The sequence below is a fragment of the Chiloscyllium plagiosum genome, unplaced genomic scaffold (assembly GCF_037043375.1).
Source record: "Chiloscyllium plagiosum isolate Xiang-an unplaced genomic scaffold, Cpla_swu_hap1 HiC_scaffold_10, whole genome shotgun sequence".
NCBI lineage: Eukaryota > Metazoa > Chordata > Chondrichthyes > Orectolobiformes > Hemiscylliidae > Chiloscyllium > Chiloscyllium plagiosum.
In genome coordinates, this window is record NW_028270148.1 from 20,889,144 (window position 1) to 20,915,263 (window position 26,120).

At 40.7% G+C, this 26,120-nt stretch overlaps 1 protein-coding gene across 7 annotated transcripts in view; it reads right to left on the reverse strand.

The window, feature by feature from the left end:
• sdccag8 (SHH signaling and ciliogenesis regulator sdccag8) overlaps positions 1 to 26,120 on the reverse strand; it is a 355,401-nt gene that overhangs the window by 170,921 nt on the left and 158,360 nt on the right. The window contains exon 13 of one of the 7 annotated variants that reach the window (XM_087991186.1): positions 12,487 to 13,036. The exons of the other annotated variants lie outside the window; for them this stretch is intronic. Within the exon in view, the coding sequence (XP_087847312.1) occupies positions 12,746 to 13,036 (291 nt within the window). The 3' untranslated portion in view covers positions 12,487 to 12,745. Of the gene's footprint in view, positions 1 to 12,486; positions 13,037 to 26,120 lie in introns of those variants that run through there. 7 annotated transcript variants of the gene reach the window in all.

Genomic DNA, 26,120 nt, shown 5'->3' on the forward strand with positions numbered 1-26,120 from the left:
AAATCTCCATCTTTCATAACAGTAGTTGCGGTATTCCAAGATTTAAATGTCCAACATTACCAGCATTTTCACAGCTCCTGCAAAACTGTAAATATGTAAGCTAAGTGTAAGGTTAGGGCCAGGGAATCAAGTAGTAGGATGCCAAGCATGTTAGGGTAGGTTGGGGTGGGTAGGGAAATGGTGGGTGTTAGGTCCAGCAATGGGGAAAGAGGGGTGTTGTGTCCCAGCATGAGTTGGGGTGGCAGTAGAGGTCTGATGACAAGGGACTGAGGTATCTGGTCTGGCAGTAGGGTTGGAGGGAGGTTGTTGTGTCCCTGCTGGGAGGGGAGTGTTGTGTCAGAATCCAGGGGTGCAACCGGTCTAAGAATTTGTATTACAGCTGTTTGTGGTAGGTTCAGCGGTCTGTTTAACAGTTACCCAGGAGTTAGACTTGATTGTTACTCATCCAACTTCAATTTCTCGGGCAATTCCTTTGAGGCTAGTATTTGGGTATTCCACAGGATTCTTGTGCATTATTCCCATCTACACCACAGAAATTACTACCTTGCCATCGGAAAATTCATTAAATCTGTTGGTTCCTGGCCAATGTGGAAAGACCCTCTGTCTTAAAGTGTAACTAAAATAGCATAGTTGGAGTAAACAATGTTTTAGCCTTGATGGGTAACAAGTAAAAGTATTATCAATAATGCCATAATTAACCTCAAATTTGGTTTTAAGTTAAATTAATTCTATGTTTATTAAAGGATACTACCACAGGTTGAACATGAATGTACATCATTATGAAACATTGTGTAGCAGGTTTCTGGCAGCAAGTATGATGCCACAAAACTTGAAGTCTGAACAGGCGGAAAGGGCATGGGTGACCACAAGGCAGAATAGAGGAAGGCAAATAGTGCAGGAGTCCCCTGTGGCCATCCCCCTTTCTAACAGACACATTGTTTAGGATACGGTTGGGGCATAAGCCCTTCTTCAGGAATCAGGGCTTATGCCCGAAACGTCGATTCTCCTGTTCCCTGGATGCTGCCTGACCTGCTGCGCTTTTCCAGCAACACATTTTCAGCTCTGATCTCCAGCATCTGCAGACCTCACTTTCTCCTCCTAGGATACGGTTGGGACATATGACTGTGTAGGGGAAAGCAGCAGGAGCCAACTTCATTGGGTGGGTCTAGTGCACAATACGGGTAAAGGAAGAATAGAAGGGCTACAGTTGTAGGAGAGTTGGAACAGACAGATGTTTCACTGCCACGAAAATGATTCCAGGATGGTATGTTGCCTCTCTGGTGCCACAGTCAGGATGTCACTGAATAGCTATTCTGAAGGGGAAGAAAAAATAGAGATTGTGGCACATATTAGTACCAATGATACATGAGGTCCTGCAAACAGTCTTGAAGGAGCTAGGAAATAGATTAAAGAACAGGACCAAAAAGGTAGTCATTTCTGGATTACTTCTGTTACCATGTACTAGTGAGTATAGAAATAGGAGTTTCGTCCAGATGAGTGTGTGGCTGGAGGGACAGCGCAGGAGGGAGGACTTTAGATTTCAGGGACATTGGTAGAGTTTGTAAAGGTGCTGTGATGTGTATAACGTGGATGGGTTGAATGGATGGTATTCAGAAAGAAGGTTCAGCAGGGGGAGATCAATGGCCAAAATTAGGAGAGACAGCAAGTGAGTCAAGAAAGCATAGAAATTATAGGAGCAGGAGAGTCGATGTTTCGGGCAAAAGCCCTTCATCCATTCCTGATGAAGGTCTTATGCTCAAAACGTTGACTCTCCTGCTCCTCAGATGCTGCCTGGCCTGCTGTGCTTTTCTGGCACCACACTCTTCGACTCTGATCTCCAGCATCTGCAGTCCTCACTTTCTCATAGAAATGAAAGGTCAGTTAAGGCACAAGGGAGTTTGGCAAGGTTGGTATGGTATTTATTTTAATTCAAGGAACCTGATGAACAAAGTAAATGAGTTGAAAAGTATTGTTCCTCAGATGCTGCCTGGCCTGCTGTGCTTTTCTGGCACCACACTCTTCGACTCTGATCTCCAGCATCTGCAGTCCTCACTTTCTCATAGAAATGAAAGGTCAGTTAAGGCACAAGGGAGTTTGGCAAGGTTGGTATGGTATTTATTTTAATTCAAGGAACCTGATGAACAAAGCAAATGATTGAAAAGTATTGTAGTAGTGATAGGAGGGGATTTCAACTTCCATAATATTAACTGGGGTAGTCATAGTGTGAAATATTTAGAGGGAGCAGAATTCTTAAATGCATTCAGGTCGGCCTTTTAAACCAGTAGGTAGAAGGCCCTACAAATCAGGAAATGATCCTGGACTTAATTTTAGGTAATGAAACCAGCCAAGTTGTTAATTATCAGTGAGGGAGCAACTTGCAGACAGCAATCAAACTTTATTAGATTCAAAAACAGAAATTGTATCATCTGTGGACAGAAAGGGTCACTGGGTCTGAAATATTAACTCTGTTTTCTCTCCACAAATGCTGCCAGACCTACTGAGTTTTTCCTGCAATTTCTGGTTTTGTTTCTCATTTCCACCATCTGCAGATTTTTGTCTTTTTTTTTCCATTAGCTACAAGACTGTTTTGGAAAAGGACAAGGGTGGGTGTGAAACTCTAAACTGGGGGAGGGCTGATTTTAATAAGATCAGATATAATTTGGCCAGAGTAGACTGGGAGCTGATACCTTTTCGGAAAATCTGTATCCGAACAGTGAGAGTATTCAAAAAGGAATGAGAAAGAACAGGGGCAAAATGTTCCAATAAAGACAAAGGATGGGACCAACAAATCCTCGCTATCAATGGATATATAAAGTTGGATAAAAAGAAGAAGGGAGGCTTGTGGCAGATAACAAGGGCTCAAAACAGCAGAAGCTTTTGAGGAGCACAGATTGTGCAAGGGGAAACTTAAACAAGGAAATTAGGAGAGCAAAAAGGGGGCATAAAAGAATAATGGCAGGTAAAATAACGCAAAGTCCTTAAGTCCTATGACAAGTATATTACAGATAAAAGGGTAACCGGGGAAAGAGTAGGCACTGTAGTAATTCATTCTTGGAGCTAGAAGATATGGGTAGGGTTCAAAATGAATACTTTGTGTCTTCGTGCAAGGGACGTGTGGGTATAGAAATCAGTGAGGAGAATTGTGATATACTTAAAGAAGTTAAGACTGACAGAGAGGAGGCTCTGAAGGGTCTGGCAAAATTAAAAGTAGACAAATCTGTTGGGCTGGATGAGATGTACCTTAGGCTATTCAGTGAGGCATGGGAGAAAATAACAAGGGTACAGACAATAATTCTCAATTCAGAGGATTCCGAGTAATCCAAGATGGAGTACGGGAAAAATTGTGGCTGGAAGAGCTGCACCTTTTTTTGTGGTATTTTAATAGTTGGAGGTGATTTTCTTAAATTCCAGGAGCAGCAATTCTTGTTTTATATGCTGTTGCTTTGTTTTGGAACTTTGGAGGAAAAAAAAGTCAAAACAACTGCACTTTTAATGGGAGATGGTCAGAAAAAAGAAAAAAGGCATGTTCAGTGAAGGAGAGAGAGAAAGAAACCGACTCTGCAAACTGACACAGCAGTGAATCTGCTCAGTTACTGCCTTTGCTGCTTGAATTTGTGTATCTCTGGATATCGGACTGTGTCTAGGAAAACTTCACAAACAGCAAAATTCACAACTAAACTTGGAGGAAACTGCAGGAGAGCTCACAGCACAGGAACAGATAAGTGCATAGTTTTAAGTGTAGCCTTGCTGTAAATCAACAAAAGTGAGTAGAGTAGATTCTTTGTTGCTTATCTGTTTTATTGAGATATGTCTCTTGATTAAAATTTAAAAATATAAGTCGTGAGTATTATGTTAGCCTGGAACAGTATTTTATTTTAGAGCAATAAGACTGGGTCTGTAGATAGTGAAGGAGCAAAGATGACCTTCAGGAGAGTAATATGCTCTTCTTGTCGGATGTGGGAGTTGAGGGAGAGCTTACATGTTACTGTGAATTATGTCTGTAGGAAATGTCTTTGGTTGCGAATCCTATCAGAGCAAATGGATCAGTTGGAACGACAGTTACAGGCAATGAGGGATTTACAACAGCTAGGGAAATTGATCGATGTCAGTTACAGGAAGGGAGAAAAGCCGCAGAAACAGACAGACAGATGGGTTAACTCCAGGAAAGATAGGAGTGGGAGGCAGGTAGTGCAGGAGTCTTGCGTGGCTATCCCCATTTCAAACAAGTATGCTGTTTTGGAAAATGTAGGAGGTGATGGACTCTAAGGGGAACGTAGCACGAACAGCAAAGTTTCTGGTATCGAGACAGGCTCTAATGTAATGAAGGGTACGTTGGATTCCAAACGATTGTGATGGGGGACTCTCTAGTCAGAGGCACATACAGATGTTTCTGCAGCCAGCAGGGAAAAATTAGAATGGTGTGTTGCCTCACTGGTGCCAGGATTAAGGATGTCTCAGAGAGGCTGCAGAATGTTCTCAAAGGGGAGTAGGACCAGCAGGAGGTCATTGTATACATTGCAACCAATGACATAGGAAGGAAAAAGGATGAAATTCTGAAGGGGGAATACAGAAAGTTAGGCAGGAATTTAAAAAGGAGGGCCTCAAGGGTAGTAATATCTAGATTACTCCTGGTGTTACGAGCTAGTGAGGGTAGAAAAATGAGGAAAGACCAGATGGGTGCATGGCTGAGGAGCTGATGTATGGGAGAAGGGTTCACATTTTTGGATCACTGGAATTTCTTTTGGGGTAGAAGTGATCAGTATAAGGATGGATTGCACCTGAATAGTAAAGGGACTAATATACTGGCAAGAAGATTTGCTAGAGCTGCTCAGGAAGATTTCAACTAGTAAGGTGGAGGGGGTAGGACCCAGGGAGATAACGGAGAAAGAGATCAATCTGAGACTGGTACAGTTGGGAAAGGAAGTGAGTCATACAGTTAGGGCAGGCAGAGACAAATCAGAGAACAAGGTAGGACTGATAAATTAAACTGCATTTACTTCAGTGCAAGAGGACTAACAGGGCAGGCAGATGAACTCAGGGTATGGTTAGGAACATGGGACTAGGATAGCATAGTAATTACAGAAACGTGGCTCAGGGATCAACAAGACTGGCAGCTTAATGTTCCAGGATACAAATGCTACAGGAAGGATGGGGGGGGGCAAGAGAGGAGGGGGAGTGGTGTTTTTGATAAGGGATAGCATTACGCCTGTACTTACAGAGGATATTCCTGGAAATACATCCAGGTAAGTGATTTGGGTGGAACTGAGAAATATGAAAGGGATGATCACCTTATTTGAGATTGTATTATAGACCCCGTAATAGTCAGAGGGAAATTGAGAAACAAATTTACAAGAAGATCTCAGTTATCTGTAAGAATAATAGGGGGGTTATGATAGGGAATTTTAACTTTCCAAACATAGACTGCGAATGCCATAGTGTTAAGATGGAGAGGAATTTGTTAAGTGTGTCCAAGAAGATTTTCTGATTCAATATGTGGATATACCTACTAGAGAAGATGCAAAAACTTGACTTATTCTTGAGAAATAGGACAGGGCAGGTGACTGAGGTGTCAGTGGGGGAGCACTTTGGGGCCAGCGACCATAATTCCATTAGTTTTAAAACAGTGATGGAAAAGGACAGACCGGATCTAAAAGTTGAAGTTCTAAATTGGAGAAAGGCTAATTTTGACGGTATTTGGCAAGAATTTTCAAAAGCTGACTGGGGACAGATGTTCACAGGTAAAAGGATGGCTGGAAAACAGGAAACCTTCAAAATTGAGATAATGAGAGTCCAGAGACAGTATATTCCTGTTAGGGTAAAAGGCAAGGCTGATAGGTGTATGGAATGCTGGATGACCAGAGAAATTGAGGTTTTTGGTTAAGAAAAAGAGGGAAGCATATGCCAAGTATAGACTGGAGAGATTGAGAGAATCCTTAGAAGAGTATAAAGGCAGTAGGAGTATACTTCAGAGGGAAGTCAGGAGGGCAAAAAGGGGACATAAGATAACTAGAGAGAGAATAGGGCCCCTCAAAGATTAACAAGGCAGCCTATGCATGGAACCGCAGGAGATGGGGAAGATGCTAAACGAGTATTTTGCATCCGTATTTACTGTGGAGAAGGACATAGAAGATGTGGAATGTAGGGAAATAGATGGTGACATTTTAAAAAGTGTCCACATTACAGAGGAGGAAGTGTTGGATGTCTTGAAACACATAAAAGTGAGTAAATCTCCAGGATCTGATCAGGTGTACCCTAGAACTCTGTGAGAAGCTAAGGAAGTGATTGCTGATCCCCTTGCTGAGATATTTGTATCATCAATAGTCACAGGTGAGGTGCCGGAAGACTGGAGGTTGACAAACGTGGTACCACTGTTTAAGAAAGGTGGTAAGGAAAAGCCAGGGAACAATAGACCAGTGAGCCTGATGTCGGTGGTACAAGTTGTTGGAGGGAATCCTGAGGGACAGGATTTACATATATTTGGAAAGGCAAGGACTGATATAGGACAGTCAACATGGCTTTATGTTTGGGAAATCATGTCTCACAAACTTGATTGGGTTTTTTGAAGTAGTAACAAAAAGGATTAATGAGGGCAGAGCGGCGACGTGATCTATTTGGACTTTAGTAAGGCGTTCGACAAGGTTCCCCATGGGAGACTGGTTATCAAGGTTAGATCTCACAGAATACAGGGAGAACTCATCTTTTGGATACAGAATTGGCTCAAAGGTAGAAGACAGAGGCTGGTGGTGGAAGCCTGTGACCAGTGGAGTGTCACAAGGACCAGTGCTGAGTCCATTACTTTTCGTCATTTATATAAATGATTTGGATGCGAGCATATTAGGTACAGTTAGTAAGTTTGCAGATGACACCAAAATTGGAGGTGTAGTGAACAGTGAAGAAGGTTACCTCAGATTACAACAGGATCTTGATTAGATGGGCCAATGGGCTGAGAAGTGGTAGATGGAGTTTAATTTAGATAAATGTGAAGTGCTGCATTTTGGGAAAGCAAATCTTAGCAGGACTTATACATTTAATTGTATGGTCCGAGGGGGTGTTGCTGAACAAACAGACCTTGGAGTTCAGGTTCATAACTCCTTGAAAATGGAGTCGCAGGTAGATAGGATAGTGAAGAAGGCATTTGGTATACTTTCCTTTATTGGTCAGAGTACTGAGCACAGGAATTGGAAGGTCATGTTGCAGCTGTACAGGACGTTGGTTATGCCACTTTTGGAATATCGTGTGCAGTTCTAGTCTCCTTCCTATCGGAAGGATGTTGTGAAACTTGAAAGGGTTCAGAAAAGATTTACAAGGATATTGCCAAGGTTTAAGGGTTTGAGCTATAGAGAGAGGCTGAATAGGCTGGGGCTGTTTTCCCTGGAGTGTCAGAGGCTGAGGGGTGACCTTATAGAGATTTATAAAATCATGAGGGGCATGGATACGATAAATGGACAAAGTCTCTTCCTTCGAGAGGCGGAGTCCAGATTTAGAGGGCATAGGTTTAGGGTGAGAGGGGAAAGATATAAAAAAGACCTAAGGGGCAACTTTTTCACACAGAGGGTGGTACGTGTATGGAATGAGCTGCCAGAGGAAGTGGCAGAGGGGAGATAATTGCAACATTTAAAAGGCATCTGGATGGGTATATGAATAGGAAGGGTTTGGAGAGATATGGGGCGAGTGCTGGCAGGTGGGACTAGATTGGATTGGGATATCTAGTCAGCATGGACGAGTTGAACCGAAGGGTATGTTTCAATGCTGTACATCTCTATGACTCCCTGGGCATAGGAGCAGTGCCAGAAGATTGGAGGACAGCCAATGTAATTTTATTATTTACGAAGGTAGCAAGGGATAAAACAGGAAACTGCAGGCCAGTCCATCCAACTTCAGTAATGGGAAAACCATTGGAAGCAATTCTGAGGAACATAATTGATCTGCAGTTGAACAAGTAGGAATTAATCAAGAATAGTCAGCATGGTTTTGTTAAGGCGTGGTCATGACTGACCAACTTGTTAAATTTTTTGAAGCAGTAACCAAGTGTGATGATTAGGGCAATGTATTTGCTGCAGTCTGCTTGGTTTTCACCAAGACTTTTGCTAACGTCCCACTGGGAGACTGACATTGGAAGTAAGAGCCCACTAGATCCAAGGAAATTTGGCAAATTGTATGGAAAATTGGCTGAGTGGCAGAAAGCAGCAGTTGATGATTGAGGCAGGTTTTTGTGATTGAAAGCTTGTATAAGGCAGTAGATTACATGGTGAACACTAGGACCCTGGTGAGCATCAAGGATCAGGAGGATTTGCGTGTCCATGTCCTTAATGTATAGGGCAGGTAGATAAAGTGGTTTGAAAACACGTGAGATACTTAGCTTTATTAGCCAAGATTGGAATTAATAAATTTAGGAGAGGCATAGTCAGGGGAGAAAGGAAGAAACTTTTCACTTTCATGGAGGGATCAATGACCGGGGGCATAGACTTAAGGTAATGAGCTGGAGGTTTGGATGGGAAATTAGAAAAAATGGTTTTCACCTGAGGGTGGTGGGAATCTGGAACTCACCACCTGTAAATGTGGTAGAGGCAGAAATCCTTATAACGTTTAAAAAGTATTTAAACAAACACTTGCTATAGTCCAAGTGCCAGAAAATGGGGTTAGAACAGTGAGATGTTTGTTTTTGACCAGGGCAGACTTGATGGACCGAAGAGCCTTTTAGGTGTTAAATTATTTAGGTGTTGTAGACCTTTATGAGGTGTCAGTGGGGGAGCACTTTGGGGCCAGCGACCATAATTCTATTCGTTTTAAAATAGTGATGGAAAAGGATAGACCAGATCTAAAAGTTGAAGTTCTAAATTGGAGAAAGGCCAATTTTGACGGTATTAGGCAAGACCTTGAAAGCTGATTGGAGGCAGATGTTCGCAGGTAAAGGGACGGTTGGAAAATGTGAAGCCTTCAGAAATGAGATAACAAGAATCCAGAGAAAGTATATTCCTGTCAGGGTGAAAGGGAAGGCTGGAGGGTATAGGGAATGCTAGATGACTAAAGAGGTTGAGGGGTTGGTAAAGAAAAAGAAGGAAGCATATGTCAGGTATACACAGGATAAATCGAGTGAATCCCTAGAAGAGTATAAAGAAAGTAGGAGTATACTTAAGAGGGAAATCAGGAGGGCAAAATGGGGACATGAGATAGCTTTGGCAAATAGAATTAAGGAGAATCCAAAGGGTTTTTACAAATATATTAAGGACAAAAGGGTAACTAGGGAGAGAATAGGGCCCCTCAAAGATCAGCAAGGCGGCCTTTGTGTGGAGCCACAGAAAATGGGGAAGATACTAAATGAATATTTTGCATCAGTATTTACTGTGGAAAAGGATATGGAAGATATAGACTGTAGGGAAATAGATGGTGACATCTTGTAAAATGTCCAGATTACAGAGGAGGAAGTGCTAGGTGTCTTGAAATGGTTAAAACTGGATAAATCCCCAGGATCTGATCAGGTGTACCCGAGGACTTTGTGGGAAGCTAGAGAAGTGATTACTGGGCCTCTTGCTCAGATATTTGTATCAACGATAGTCACAGGTGAGGTGCCGGAAGACTGGAGGTTGGCAAACGTGGTGCCACGGTTTAAGAAGGGCGGTAAAGACAAGCCAGGGAACTATAGACCGGTGAGCCTGACCTCGGTGGTGGGCAAGTTGTTGGAGGGAATCCTGAGGAACAGGATGTATGTGTATTTGGAAAGGCAAGGTCTGATTTGGGATAGTCACCATGGCTTTGTGCGTGGGAAATTATGTCTCACAAACTTGATTGAGTTTTTTGAAGAAGTAACAAAGAAGATTGATGAGGGCAGAGCAGTAGATGTGATCTATATGGACTTCAGTAAGGCATTCGACAAGGTTTCCCATGGGAGACTGATTAGCAAGGTTAGATCTCATGGAATACAGGGAGAACTAGCCATTTGGATACAGTAGTGGACAGCGAAGAGGGTTACCTCAGATTACAACAGGATCTGGACCAGATGGGCCAATGGGTTGAGAAGTGGCAGATGGAGTTTAATTCAGATAAATGCGAGGTGCTTATTTTGGGAAAGCAAATCTTAGCAGGACTTATGCACTTAATGGTAAGGTCCTAGGGAGTGTTGTTGAACAAAGAGACCTTGGAGTGCAGGTTCATAGCTCCTTGAAAGTGGAGTCGCAGGTAGATAGGATAGTGAAGAAGGTGTTTGGTATGCTTTCCTTTATTGGTCAGAGTACTGAGTACAGGAGTTGGGAGATCATGTTGCGGCTGTACAGGACATTGGTTAGGCCACTGTTGGAATATTGCGTGCAATTCTGGTCTTCTTCCTGTCAGAAAGATGTTGTGAAACTTGAAAGGGTTCAGAAAAGATTTACAAGGATGTTGCCAGGGTTGGAGGATTTGAGCTACAGGGGAGAGGCTGAACTGGCTGGGGCTGTTTTCCCTGGAGCGTCGGAGGCTGAGGGGTGATCTTATAGAGGTTTACAAAATTATGAGGGGCATGGATAGGATAAATAGACAAAGTCTTTTCCCTGGGGTGGGGGAGTCCAGAACTAGAGGGCATAGGTTTAGGGTGAGAGGGGAAAGATATAAAAGAGACCTAAAGGGCAACGTTTTCATGCAGAGGGTGGTACGTGTATGGAATGATCTGCCAGAGGATGTGATGGAGGCTGGTACAATTGCAACATTAAAGAGGTATTTGGATGGGTATATGAATAGGAAGGGTTTGGAGGGATATGGGCCGGGTGCTGGCAGGTGGGACTAGATTGGGTTGGGATATCTGGTCGGCATGGACGGGTTGGACCGAAGGGTCTGTTTCCATGCTGTACATCTCTATAACTCTATGACTCTATGAATAAATTGTTATTGAAAAGATAGCAGCAAATCACAAGGTGAAATAAGAAACAAACTTAACAGCAGCCAGTTTGAGTAATTAGGGCGAGTTAGATCTCTCACCATACATAGGAATAAAGTGAACAATGATACATAGGACAAATGAGACTCTTTGGTTCAGTCAACCTATCTCACATTATACATATGGTCTACCTCATTGTGTGATCTGCAGGGAGTGGTAAAAAACAGGTTCAGGTCAGTGTGGCAAAAAGTAAAAAAAAATCTGGGAAACGTCTCTGTGCAGGCTTGCAGTCCTTCTGCAGCTACATATACCACATGTTGTGATTACAGTTTTTCTCTAACTGTTAACTTAACAATGTTTCCAAAATTATATATGCAGAGAAAACATTTCTGGAACATTGCACTACATCTTTTAGGCGCTGTCCAGAAATTTGGAGAAACGACCCCATGGCTACTCAGTATTTACATGGTGACTTGTGGCACCATATCAGGACCCCCAGGCTTGAAAAGTAATGATCTTGTGCTCCTTCATCTTAGTAAAATTTCTCTCCAGTCTCATTTCTTCAGTTTTAGCACATCACGTTAAGTCTACAAACATGAAACTGACTGAAACACCTAAGAAAACCCCAAATACATAAATTCTAATGCACTAAATGACTTCCCTTCCCCTTTGTATTGTAGTTCCTGACCCAAACACTCCTTAAATATCAGTACTGCACTAAGCATAGTCAATCTGCTGCCAAATTCATCTACAGAAGGCATATTTTACAAGTCTAATCATTTCAGTGTAATTTTGTAAAGCGTTTCTGTTGTGCTCGTTAAATTCCTGAATGAATCATTTAAATTACTGTCATACAAAGATTTGCAAATTGATTTTTTTTATCTACACTTTACAGAAATCCTAATTCAAATAAAATCCTGACTTCATAGACCATTTTTGGCATTTAGTTATGCATTTATCAAGGATGAACAGTACTGTGTGTTAATGAAATAAACGACTGTTGACAATAACAATTCAGCTCGGTAACCAACAAGGTATATTCTTCTCCTCCTGAAATTGGAGTTGCCGGTGTTGGACTGGGATGTACACAATACCAGGGCAGAGTCCAACAGGTTTATTTGGAAGCACTAGCTTTCGGAGTGTTTGTCAACCATCTGATGAAGGTGCAGCACTCTGAAAGCTAGTACTTCCAAACAGACCTGTTGGACTATAACCTGGTGTTATATGATTTTTTTACTTCTTTTTCTCTGACTCCATGGTCAAACTAAGATCATCAATTTAATAGACATGACTTAAGGAGCAGAACTAGACCACTCAGCCCTTTGAATCTGCTCTGTCATTCAATATAATTGTATCTGAACTTCAACTTTGATGTACAATCATTACGCCTTCTCATTTCTTTAGTATATACAAATATCTATTGATTTCTGTCTGGAATAGGTTCAATAACAAGTGGGAGAAAATGAGGACTGCAGATGCTAGAGGTCAGAGTCAAAAAAGTGTGGCACTGGAAAAGCACAGCCAGTCAGGCAGCACCTGAGGAGTAGGAGAGTCATTCAGTTTTACTGGGAGGGGGTGTAGGGGGAAATGTGATGATTTTATTTGTTTTACTGTTGTCACATGTAGCTAAGTACAGTGAAAAGTTTTATTTTGCAAGCTGTACAAGCAGATCATAACAAACAAGGACATACAGATCATAACATGCTTAGACAGAGTGGGGCATACAAAGTTATGGCTGCACAGGAGGTGCACAAAAGCAAGATCAACATTCGATTTGAAATTTGAGAGGTCCATTCAACAGTCTAATAACAGCTGGGAAGAGGCTGTTCTTGAACCTGTTGGTGTGTGTTCAAGCTTCTGTATTTTCTGCCTGATGGAAGAGGTTGGAAGAGAGTATTACCAGGTGGTAGGGGTTTTTGATGATGTTGGTAGCCTTTCTGCAGGAGATGTGTAAATGGAAACAATGGATGGGAGATTGGCTTCTGTGACGGTTTGGGCTGTGCACTCAACCTTCTGTAGTTTCTTATGGTCCTGGGCAGAGCAACTGCCACACCAGGTCATTATGTACCCAGACAGAATGCTTTCCATGCTGCATCTGTAGAGATTGGTGAGGGTCCTAATGGACATGCTGAATTTCCTAAGCCTCCTGATGAAGAAAGGTATTGTTGTGCCTCTTGACTGTCGCATCTATGTGGGAGTTCAAAAACAGATTGTTGGTTATTGTCACTCCTAGGAACTTGATGTTCCGACCCTCTCCACCTCTACTCTATTGATATCCTCCTCTTTTCTTGCTGCAGTCAATGATCAGTTCTTTTGCTTTGCTGATATTGAAAGAGAGATTGTTATCATTGCACCATGACACAAAGCACTCTATTTCCTTCCTGTATTCTGATTCAACATTGTTGAATATCTGGCCTACAAGAGGGGTGTTGTCAGCAAACCTGTAGATGGCGTTCATATGAAATTTGGCTACACAGTCATGTGTGTACAAGGAGCACAATAGGGGGCTGAGTACGCATCCTTGCAAGGCACGGGTGTTGAGGATTATTGTGGAGGAGATGCAGTCTACTTTTGCTGATTGCAGTCTCTGGGTCAGGAAGCTTAAGATCCAGTTGCAGAGGGTACAGTCAAGACCTAGGTCTTGGAATTTTGAGATTAGTTTGTTGGGGATTATACTGTTGAAGGTGGGGCTATAGTCGATAAGTATTTCATTCTCAATAACACTCAACACTGGAGCCCCCAGGGGTGTGTACTCAGCCCGCTACTATACTCACTGTATACCCATGACTGCATCGCCAAATACCAGACTAATTCCATTTACAAATTCGCTGATGACACCACCATAGTCAGTTAAATCTCAGATGGTGACGAAACAGACTACAAATGGGAGGTGGAAGACCTGGAAAAATGGCGCACTGAGAACAACCTAGCTCTTAATTCTGGCAAAACAAAAGAACTCATTATAGACTTTCACCAGATGTTACTCATGTCCTCCTACACATTAACAGCACAGAGGTGGAACGAGTGGAAAGTGTCAAGCTCCTGGAAGTGATCATCCACAACAAGCTTTCTTGACCCTTCATGTGGACAGCACTGGTTACAAATGCCCAATAACGTCTCTTCTTCCTCAGGCAGCTGAGGAAATTTGGCATGACGGCGAATACACTTGCCAACTTTTATAGGTGCACCATCAAAAGCATTCTGTCTGGATGTATCACTATCTGGTATGGCAACTGTACCATTCAAGATTGGAGACGGTTACAGAGAGTAGTGCACTCAGCCCAGACAATCACAAAGGCCAACCTCCCATTTATAGAATCCATCTATCAGGCCTGCTGTCAAGGAAAGGCCGCCAGCATTCTCAAAGATCCATCCCACCCTGGCAATGCTTTTCTACAACCTCTACCATCGGGGAGAAGGTACAGAAGCCTGAACAGTCGCACCAGCCAGTTTCATAAGTTTCTACCCTACTGTTGTTAGAATACTGAAAGGACTCACAAACTCTTAACATTCGCCTGTACAGTGTACCTGCGTTTTTGTTTTTACTGCTGTTTACCTGTTATTTACTTATCTATGCTATTTATATTTTTTGATCTGCCTGTACTTCTCGTGTCTTGGTACACATGATAATAAATTCAATTCACTTCAGTAGGAGCCTGATGTAGGTGTCCTTTTTATCCAAATGTTTGAGAGATGAATGTAGGACTAGGGAAATGTCATTTGCTATGGACCTGTTTCGCCAGCAGGCAAATTGCAAGGGATCGAGGCAGGCGAGGAGGCTAGAGTTGATGTGGGCTACGACTAACCTCTCAAAGTACTTCATGATTGTGGAAGTCAGAGCCACTGGGAGGGAGTCATTGAGGCATGTTGTATGGCACAGGCATATTGCTTGCTGTCTCCATCTCCCAGGCAAAAATAGATTGCAAACTCCCCAACTTTAATATGCTTGTCCCAAACTGATAAGATGCTCCAGGTGGCCTAAGCAAGCTGACAGGGACAGGGGCAGGAGGTTCTGTCCTCAAGAGCTGATTGGCTTACAGCCTTTTCAGTCCTGACAGCAACCAAATGACTGTCATGGGCATTGCTGAGATCGAAAAGAGGTGAATGAAGAAGTGTCATGGAGACTAGGCAGATACACAGAACCTAGAACATAGAACAGCACAGCACAGTACAGGTCCTTTGGCTCGCGATGTTGTGCTGACCCTTTATCCTACTTTAATATCTAACTAAACTACATACCCTTCATTTTACTATCATCCATGTGTCTATCTAAGAGTTGCTTAAATGTCCCTAATGTATCTGACTCTACTACCACTGTTGGCAGTGCACTCCATGCACCTACCATTCTCTGTGTAGAGAATCAACCTCTGACATCTCCCCCAAACCTTCCTCCAATCACCTTAAAATTGGGCTTCTTTGGGTGGGGAGATATAAGGCAGTCTCAGGAGGGGTTGGTGCAGGCTTTGCAGGGAAGGTGAGGAGGGTATAGTTTTAAAGGGGGTATCCTCAATGTATATAAGCCACCCCTTGTAAAGGATATAAGTCTTCTTCTTTCCCACCTTCCATCTCCCAGTAACTATGGTAGTGGAGACAGATGCGGTCCTTAAGGGGCCATTAGTTGGTCACAGAGCCTTTACCAGAACTAAGGGTAGGTAGTGTAGTTGGCACCTTACTCACATTTGAATAAAAAGAACCATGTAAGGGAAGGTGATGGGCTATCTACCTGTTATATTTTACATGCTCCCTCTTCTCAACTGAGAATATTCCAGTCTGTTGCTTTGAAAATCCATCCCTGGAAAAGATTATTCCAAAGATCTTTAATTCTATGAGTAAATAAATTTCACCTCATTTCAGTCCTACATAGCTGACTTTATAAGTGGAATGTGCCCAGTTAGCAAAATAGCCTCCTTCTGTGCTGTAAAAAATTTATGGCTTGGATCTTCGTCCACAGTGACATGCACAAAGTCAAAAGAGTTCTCAGTTCCACTACACTGCCTTTTTCGAAAGGTTATCTGGATGTTACACTTTCCAGTCAGGTCAAGGGTGTGGGATTGGACTATGTTAGTAATTAGAGCAGGTGACCCCAGAAGTCGTCAGGATTTTACCATGTATGGAGGCAGGCTAAGTGGAAGGTCAGCCTCAGAGCTCCAGCATTGCATACAATATTTTAAAAAGGGATAAAACATAAAACATTTCTCACACTCTTACCACTTTAATGTACATACACCACTAATCTTTAGCCTATGCCAACAGAGTAAATTAACAAAGTTTTTTTTAATATTCCATTTTATAGTAATTATAATGAGGTCAGCTCATTGGACATCACAGAATATGACATCCCTGATTGGACCAATCAGAGACACTTGGCTGACATATAAAAATGGTGAGTGTCACCTGCACACACACACCATGGGTGTTGGGGAAAAAATAAGCACTACCGCACTTAGGTGGTAGTGTGGGGGTTAAATAAAAAAAAGATAAACAGGAAATTAGGGTCGACTGCCTGTCCTTCTTCCGCGGTTAAAATAAAGAAAAAAAAGAAAAAGAAAAGAAAAAAAAGAAAAAAATAAACACGAGTGGGGCCCGGGTAAAAAAAATGGTGAGTGTCACCTGCACACACACACACACCATGGGTGCTGGGGGAAAAATAAGCACTACCGCAGTTAGGCAGTAGTGTGGGAAAAAAAAAGAAAAAAAAATTTAAAAAAATAAACAGGGGTCTCATTGCTTGTCACAGGCCACTCGGATATTTTCCCCTGAGAAAAAAAAGAAGAAAAAAATATATAACCAGGAGATTCACACAGCAGTGCCCTTTGATGAGAAGGGCACTGCTTGTCACTGGCCACTTGGGTGTTTGCCTATCTTGAGAGTTGGATCAGAGTGAGTGTGCACACGTGCAAGGTCTCTCCTCCTTGAAGGGGACTGTCCCTGGACTAGCTGCCCCACATTCAGAAAAAAAATGGTGAGTGTTCGAGATACTGTCACTCTGGTACCTGACTCTGTATGAAGCAGTACTATAGTCTAGAAATGTTAATTTATAAATAAAGGGTGACTTGGTGATGGGATACCGGCCTCTGTGGAGTTATTTCACATTTTTGTTTCAAAGATTTAAAGGGCAGGACTTTTAACTGCCCTGAAAGTTTAAATGATGCGGAAAAAATATACAGGTAGACAATCCTTTATCCGAACATCCAAAATCCAAAAAGCTCTGAAATCCAAAGGTTTTTTTGTGAATTTTTTTCTGATTAACAAGGTTGTCTGGTGAGCAAACAGTTAACCCAAGTTGACACCCACTCGATGTGTGTCACTCAGATGCGATGTGGCGGGGGGGGGCGTGGCCCAGCACTGGCTGGTCTGGATTCTCTCTCAAGGCCTGTTTTTACTTAGAAGTCTGCTCTTTCAATAAGATTTTTAAAAAATTCACCATTAAACTGTTACTTATTCTGCAATTCGAAAAATTCCAAATTCTGAAAAACAGCTGCTCCCGAGTATTTTGGATAAAGGATCATCTACCTGTACATGGATTGACAGCCTGCAGTGACTGCTACAGATTGTGTGCTTTTTGGGCAAAATAAAATGTATCTGCAAATATAATTCTGCAAATGCAAATTTTGGAAATAGAACCAGACTTACTCAAAATTGGGATACAGACTGACCCTAATCTCTCACCTTTAATGCACTGTCTGAGCTGAGTTGTCACCTTTTTTTAATAAAATCTTAAGTTATCTCAAGGATGTGACTTAAAAGAAGTTCTGGGATTTATATATTAATGAACCACAACCTGCAACCCATTCTAAAAGATGAAAGACTAAGTAGCAATCTAGGTTTGTTCAATTTATCATTTCAGGTGCATGACACTGTAATCTTTTGCTATAAATTCTGTGCCTTATGATTCTGTTCCACAGCTACCTGATGAAGGAGCAGCGCTCCAAAAGGTAGTGCTTCCAAATAAAAGCTGGTGTTATATGATTTTTAACTTTGGAAGTTTAACAGCCACCGTTTGACACTTTTGATAGTTACTTTTCACAGATATAACAGACAGGTATCTTGACAGTTCCAATGAGTTTGACAGTGAATGGGTTTGTGTACTTTTAGTGCATATTCATGCATTCTATTAACGATTTCAATTTAATTTTGCCACTAAAGGGGACCTAACCACATCCTAAACTATCCCAGAATCACATTGAAAAGGCTACCTTACAAAGAAATGCATGAAATTCAGACCATGTTTTACCAGGTCTACTTTGTACATTTCCCATTTCACATTCCTTAACCACCAAAATTTGACTTGAAGGAAGCAGCTGCTGATGTTAAGCTGACTCCAAGAAACAAGCATGTATGAAATATGAACTTTATCGTTGTCATCCCTGCAAAAATGTGAAGATATTAAGAACATATTAATTAGGAACAAAAGTGGGCCATTTGGCCCTTTAAGCTTGTCTTGTCATTCTATAAGACCATGGCTGATCTGCTTGTGTTCTATATTACACTTTCCTATCTATCTTTGATAACCTACAATTCCCTTGCTGATCACGGATGTATCCACCTCCAGGTTAAAAATATTCTATGATCCCTCCTCTGAAGCCTTCTAAGGCAGCAGGTTTAAAACTTACGGCTGGCTGAAAGAAAAAAAAATCCCTTTGTCTCTATCCTAAAAGGCACCACCTAATTTTAAAACAGTGTTCCCTAGTTCTGGACTCACCCATAAAAGTAAATATCACCTTCACGTCCACCTTGTCAAGATCTTTCAGGACCTTATAAATTCTAATCAGACTATTCCTCACTCTTTAAAATAAATTCAATCAAGCCTGGTCTGTCTAATCCGTTCATTCCAGGTATCAACTTAGCAAAACTCCTCTGAGCCGTTTTCAATTAATTTCCATTCTTCCTTAAATAAAGTGACCAAACCAGCAAGCTGTGTATGAGATATGATCTTGCCAATGCCCTGTATAACTCAAGGAGAATATTCTTACTTTTATGTTCAATTCTTCTTGTAAGAAATGACAGCATTGCATTAGCCTCCTTAATTATCTGTTGTATCTGCAAACTAACTAGCTATCACGCTTTGATAACTTATAATTGATAACTAGCTATCAATTATAATGTGACCATTTCCCTCTCCGTCATTAACCACCTGATTAACAGGTATTATTGGGATATATTTTGAATTCTCTATAGTGAAGACAGCAACAGAATACTTATTACAGCAAACCATTGATGATTAAATGTAAAAACTTGAGGTCCACATACATCTGCAGAACACCACTTGTCACATCCTGCCAATCTGAAAAATAACTTCCCTTATGGATACTCTGTGTTTTCTGTCAACCAGCCAATCCTATGTTTTTACTAGCATTTTACCTCCTATATCATAAGCTCCCCCCTCTCTCAAAAATCTTTTATGTGGAACCTTGTAAAATGTCTTCTGGAAATCCACGTACAGTATATTAATGGGTTCTCCTCTATCCATAGTGCACACTGCTCCTTCCAACATAAAATTCCAATAAACTGGTTAAATATGCTGTCTCTTTCACAAAACAATACTGAATTTTTCCAATTAAACTTCTCCGTATAACCAGTTATAACCTTCTTAATGATCAATTCAAACACTTTCTCCACGATGTCAAGCTACCTGGCCTATAATTTCTTATTTTCTGCCTCCATTCCTTCTTCAGTAGAAGAGTTATATTTCTATTTTCCAGTCTAATGAACCTTTTCAGAATCTAATGAATTTACTACCATGATCTATTTACATCCACTATCTCAGCCACCTTGTTTAAGATCTTAGAATGAAGTCCTCCGGTATACAGGAGTCTTACCAATCTATCACACCATCAGTTTGCTCGGTACAGCTTCCCTAGTAATTATAATGTGACCATTTCCCTCTCCGTCATTAACCACCTGATTAACAGGTATTATTGGGATATATTTTGAATTCTCTATAGTGAAGACAGCAACAGAATACTTATTACAGCTATCAGTTCCTTACTGTCTACTATTAAGTCCTCATTCTAAATTCTTTAGCAGGCCAATACATACTTTACTTATCCTTTGTTGATACCTATAGAAACTCTTGCCTTTTTTTTTATATTTCTAGTTAGCCTCCTTTCAAGTTGTAATTTATTTATCTTGATTAACCTTTAGTTATTCTCTGCTATTCATTATAATCTGACCAGTCATCTGACCTGCCACTCACCTTTATGCAATTACATTTTTTTTTCCTTTTAAAATAAATGAAAGAAGGGTGGATGCTGGAAATCAGAAACAAAAACAGAAATTTCTGGAAAAACTCAGCAAGTGTGGCAGCATCTGTGGAGAGAAAGCAGAGTTAACATTTCAGGTCCAGTGACCCTTCTTCAAAACTCTGAAGAAGGGTCACTGGACGCGAAATGTTAATGCTAATTTCTCCCCACAGACCTGCTCAGTTTTTCCAGAAATTTCTGCTTTTTTGTTAGGTTTGTTGCTCTCCTTAACTTCTTTACTTAATCCCTGATGTTGGGACATCCCTTGTAATTTTTCTTTGTATTAGGAATATATTTAGTCAGAGTATTCCAAAATATCCCGTTAAATGTCTGCCACTGTTTTTTTATTGATCTATCTCCAAGTATAGTATCCTGGTTCACATCGGTTAAGCTCAGCTTTCATGCCCTATGTTAAGTTGAAAATACTATTCTTAGACCCAAAATTTAGATGTATTACAATTGCTGCTGCTTAGAGATGCCTTTACTCAGAAGTCATTGATTAATCCGGTCAGAGTGTTTGAGCGTTAGCCATGTGAATTCTGGAATTGACCATTGTTTTCACCATAATAAAGAGCATTTGTTATGATGAAAATCCAGAGTTATGACACTTATGCTTAGATTATAGTGAGTTCTGGATTTCCCTGGAGTATTGCTTACATTTTGGTCCCCTTGCTTGAAGAGGGTTGCAGTTGCATTAGAGGAAGTTGAGAGAAAATTCATCAAGCTGACTCCAAAGATGAAGAGTTTATCTTGTGGAGAGAGATTGAGCAAGTTAGGTCAATACTCTCTCGAATTGAATTGAATTGAATTTTTTGTTACGTGTATCAAGGCACAGTGAAAAGCTTTGTCTTGTGAGTAATACAGGCAGATCAAAAATATAAGTAGCATAGATAAGTAAATAAAAGGTAAACAGCAGTAAAAACAAAAACACAGGTATACTGTATAAGCGAATGTTAGGAGTTTGAGAGTCCATTCAGTATTCTAACAACAGGAGAGTAGAAACTGTTTCAAAACCGGCTGGTGCGTGTGTTCATGGTTCTGTACCTTCTCCTCGATGGTAGAGGCGGTAGAAAAATATTGCCAGGGTGGGATGGATCTTTGAGAATGCTGGCAGCCTTTCCTTGACAGCGGGCCTGGTAGATGGATTCTATAGATGGGAGGTTGGCCTTTGTGATTGTCTGGGCCGAGTTCACCACTCTCTGTAACGTCTCCGATCTTGAATAGTACAGTTGCCATACCAGATAGTGATACATCCAGAAAGAATGCTCTCGATGGTGCACCTATAAAAGTTGGAAAGGGTATTCGCCATCATGCCAAATTTCCTCAGCTGCCTGAGGAAGAAGAGATGTTATTGGGTGTTTGTAACCAGTGCATCCACATAAAGAGTCCAAGAAAGCTTGTTGTGGATGACCACTTCCAAGAGCTTGACAGCCTCCATTGTTCCACCTCTGTGCTGTTAATGTGTAGGAGGGCATGAGTAATATCCAGTGAAAGTCAATAATGAGTTCCTTGGTTTTGCCAGCATTGAGAGTTAGGTTGTTCTCAGTGCACCATTTTTCCAGGTCTTCCACCTCCAATCTGTAGTTTGTTTCGTCACCATCTGAGATTCGACTGACTATGGTGGTGTCATCAGCGGATTTGTAAATGGCATTAATCTGGTATTTGGCGATGCACTCATGGGTATACAGTGAGTACAATAGGGGGCTGAGTACGGACCCCTGGGGGCTCCAGTGTTGAGTGAGGATGAAATATTGTCCCCAGTCTTCACTGATTATGGCCTGTGGGTCAGGAAACCAAGGATCCAGTTGCAGAGAGTGGAGCTCTGCAACTGGTCACTAAGTTTAGTAATCAGTCTTGAGGGGATAGTAGTGTTGAAGGCTGAACTGTAGTCAATGAGTAGGATTCTTATGTAGCTGTTCTTGGTGTCAAGATGTTCTCAGGAGGAGTGAAGGGCAAGGGATATGGCATCTGACGTGGATCTGTTGGTCCAATAGGCAAGTTGGAGTGGGTCAAGAGTAGTCGGGAGGCTGGAGTTGATTAATGCCATGACTAGACTTTCAAAGCACTTCATAACCACCGAAGTTAGGGCCACTGGTAGTAGTCATTGAGACATGCTGCATGAGCCTTCTTAGGCACAGGGATGATGTTGGTCTTCTTGAAACAGGCAGGGACAGTGGCCTGCTACAGGGAGAGGTTGAAGATGTCTGAGAAGACCTCTGCCAGTTGATTTGTGCATGCCCTGAATGCACAGCCTGGTACTCCATCTGGTCCCATCGCTTTCCTTGGATTCGAGTTTAGAAGAATGAGAACAGATCTAATTGAGATATATAAGATGCAAAAGGGGATTGACAAAGTAGAAGTAGAGAGGATTTTTATCTTGTGGGGCAATCTAAAATGAGAGGTCATAGTTTTAGGATAGGGGCTAGCAGATTTAAAACAGACATGAGGAGTAATTACTTCTCTCAAAGGGGCACGGATCTGTGGAATTCACTGCTCCAGAGTGTGGTGGACACATTGTGTAAATTTAAGGATTTTTGATTATTAATGGGCTGAAGAGTTATGAACAGCAGACAGGAAAATTAGTTGAGGAGGAGATCAGATCAGCCATGATTATACTGAATGACAAAGCAGGTTTGATGGAGAGCATTTTTCTTATGCTCTCCATCCAGGAGAAACATCTTTCCAGTACCTGCTCTGACAAGTCCTTTAAGAAATGTATACATTTCAAAGAGGTAATCTTTTATATTCTTTTTACTTGATTCAAACTCTACTCCAGTGTAATTTAAACAAGTACTCCTATGTGAGTCAATGCATTGTGCTGCACAGTAAAGTCTATAACTCGACAGTAAACATCAACAATTAGGAACAGAAAAAATATTATTTAATCAATAACTCACCAACCCAGCACATGACTCAATCCTTCATCTCTTCAGAAATCACTACATTGGCTCTTGAACCATTAATTTTGATGACCTTCCCAGTGAAATCTTTTCCAATTCTACTATATTTTATGGAAAAGCATTTATATCTCAACACCTGAAATCATGCTCTTTAACCTCATTTGTGAAGAATAACTTACTTAGATCTTTCAATTTAATTTAAAGTAATTAATAGTGATAATTTCTGATCTAAAAAAATGCCACGCTTAGACTGCATATGCTATATTATTCAGAGGCATAATCCTCAAATCCCTTTCAAGTCGGAATTATGATCTTGCCAGCCTTTTAGAAGGGCACTAGGGCACTATCCTAAATTAAAACAAAAGGTCAGTTGTGCTTGCAGATTTAGAATACTCCAGATTCTATCATGGATATGAATCAAGAAATTTCATAGCTTCACAGTGCCTAAAGATATTATATGGGAATGGTTATGACATAATGGAAAATTGAAAGCATTTTCAGATTTTTAAAAAAGAATAAAAGAGGTAAAATGAATCAGATGGAGACATTTTAAGTTGATTTGAGATGGGAAACTCAGTGGGCTCAGGGTTAAATGATATTCTGAAAACTGAGTTAACTTTCAACAGGAATAGAAATCAAGAGTAAAAGGAGGAGAGGCATTGTCCTAAAGCTAGATATTCACTAGCAATAGCTGAATTATGGTGAATTTATGAAATAAAAGAATATCATCTGCAGAAGATGGAACAAAGCTGCTAGACCACATCTGTTAAAGATATTTGGTGGAATCACATGGAGGTAATGGGGGTCTTGGCTGCTACCTAGACAGCTGGCCAGAGCCCCACATTACCTCTTTCAAGGAATGATTGCTGCATCCTCTTCACCTCAGGTATTTGATAGCCTTTCCCTGGTACCACTACTTCAAATGACAGTGAGGTAACGACTGCTGGCCACACACCTGAGGCCTGGGATCATCACTGGATCACAAGCCATAAATGAGTGATAGTTAGAGTTGGGTCATCTTGGGTGTGGAGGAGGAAGGAGATGGGGCAGAGTAAGGGTGGTGAGGTTTGACACATGTGGGGACTGGCTCTCAGCAGGCCATGTGGGAATGGTCAAAATGTTAGTACCTGTTCTTCTTAACTGCAGCTGGCTAAATATGTTCAAAGCTGAAAATGTGTTGCTGGAAAAGCGCAGCAGGTCAGACAGCATCAAGGAACAGGAGAATCGCCGTTTCGGGCTTAAGCCCTTCTTCAGGAAGGGCTTATGCCCTAAATATGTTCAAAGTTGCATGATCTAAGTTAGTCTTTGCTATTTCATTCAAGTTACTCAGCATGTCAGAATTTGACAAGTTGTTTTATCACCAGCAGATATGAAGATATCAATAAGCTATAAGGGAGATGGGAGGAGGAGTAAACTTTATATTTTGAAATATAAATAGTTCTCTCCTGAGGTTGACTACAATTGAAATATTTTGAAGTAGCAATTGCATTTATCCCTTATGTGTTGAAAGTATTAACTTACTAGAAAATTTTCATTTATGGCACTGTTGCGCTCTGTTACCTTACCTGATAGGCCAACAATATCCAGTCTTACTTATAACTTTAGCAAATATTAAAATGCTTTAACATTTTAGCAATGTGACTGATTAATCAATTGAAGTTTTTCATTTGTTTGTGCAGCTTTACATTGATTAAAAATAATTGGTTAAGATATGTAAAAAAAATGCATAATTTTACAAACTAAAGTGCATGAATACAGCCTCTGAAACATTCTAGTGTCAAAAAGAATCTGTTGTAATCCCTGTCTTTGTAGTAGTACTCTCATTTCTGAGTCAGAGGTTTACACATTCTAGTCGAATTCTAGAGTCCTAACCTAGGATGACTCTTCAATGAAGTTCTGAGAGTGCTACACTTCTGGGTAAGATGTTAATCTGAGGCTCTTCATATCCTCTCAGTTCAACATAAAAATCTTCTCTTACTTTGAGGTACTTGGCTGTACACCAATTTGGCTATTGTATGTCTCTGCATTAGAATAGTGAGTTAGGAATCACACAACACCAGACTATAGTCCAACAGGTTTATTTGGAAGCACTAGCTTTCATAGCGCTGCTCTTTCATCAGGTGATTGCACTTCAAAAGTACTTCATTGGCTGTAGAGGACTTTGAAATATCCTGAGCTCATGAAAGGTGCTATATAAACACTAAAATGACCCTGGGTCTTTTAAATTGACTCAAAAATCTTTGATAATTCATTCATATTGTCAGTTGAAATGTTATCATTTGACCTGAATGGATGAGTTAAATTGACAGTCATATCACCACAAAAGATCTGTCCATTCGAAGGTCTCCAAAATCAGTTTCATACAGAAATACAAAGTGTTTAATTTCCTCTTGAGAAAAAAATGCTTTTTTCACTTTGAATAATATCCTGCACTTTGCATCAAAAAGGCCATTAGAAGTTATCCAATCAAAAGTAGAACATTAGCACATGATTGTGTAAAAAATTAAAATGCACACAGAAAAGAACATCCTCAAATGATTAATTCCTTTCAAGTTATCATTTTCAATTTTGCATATGAGGCAGACAGGAGGATATTGGACAATGCCACGAAAAAAACTATTTTTATTCTGATGAACATAATCATCAAAGAAACACAAGCACAAAATTAAGAGATCATCTCTCCTGCATTTGCGATCATAGCTCCACTTCCAATTTTAACAACTCTCAAGTTGATAAAAAAAATTAATATAAAACAGCATTATGGGGAAATATCATCATTGCTTCATGATAATTCCTGTGACATTCAAATCTCATTGATTGCATCAGAATGCCATAGAGAGAAGTTCTATGTTTGAACTATTTTTCCACAGATACACCAGTGATCCACAATTGTAAACCAAAAATAAAATGCCAGGAATAAACAAGCATATGCAGAGTCTTAAATAGAGGGCTGGTAATCAGTTGACTAACAGTCATAATTACTAAATAAAACAATCAGTAAATATGGCATGGAAATGAATAACTACATTTTGAGCATGTGTCAGTTGGATATTCTAGTGAATGCTTTTATTTTAGGTATTTCTTAATTTACAAGACATCAGAATTATATTACCCGATGCTTGACCTCAT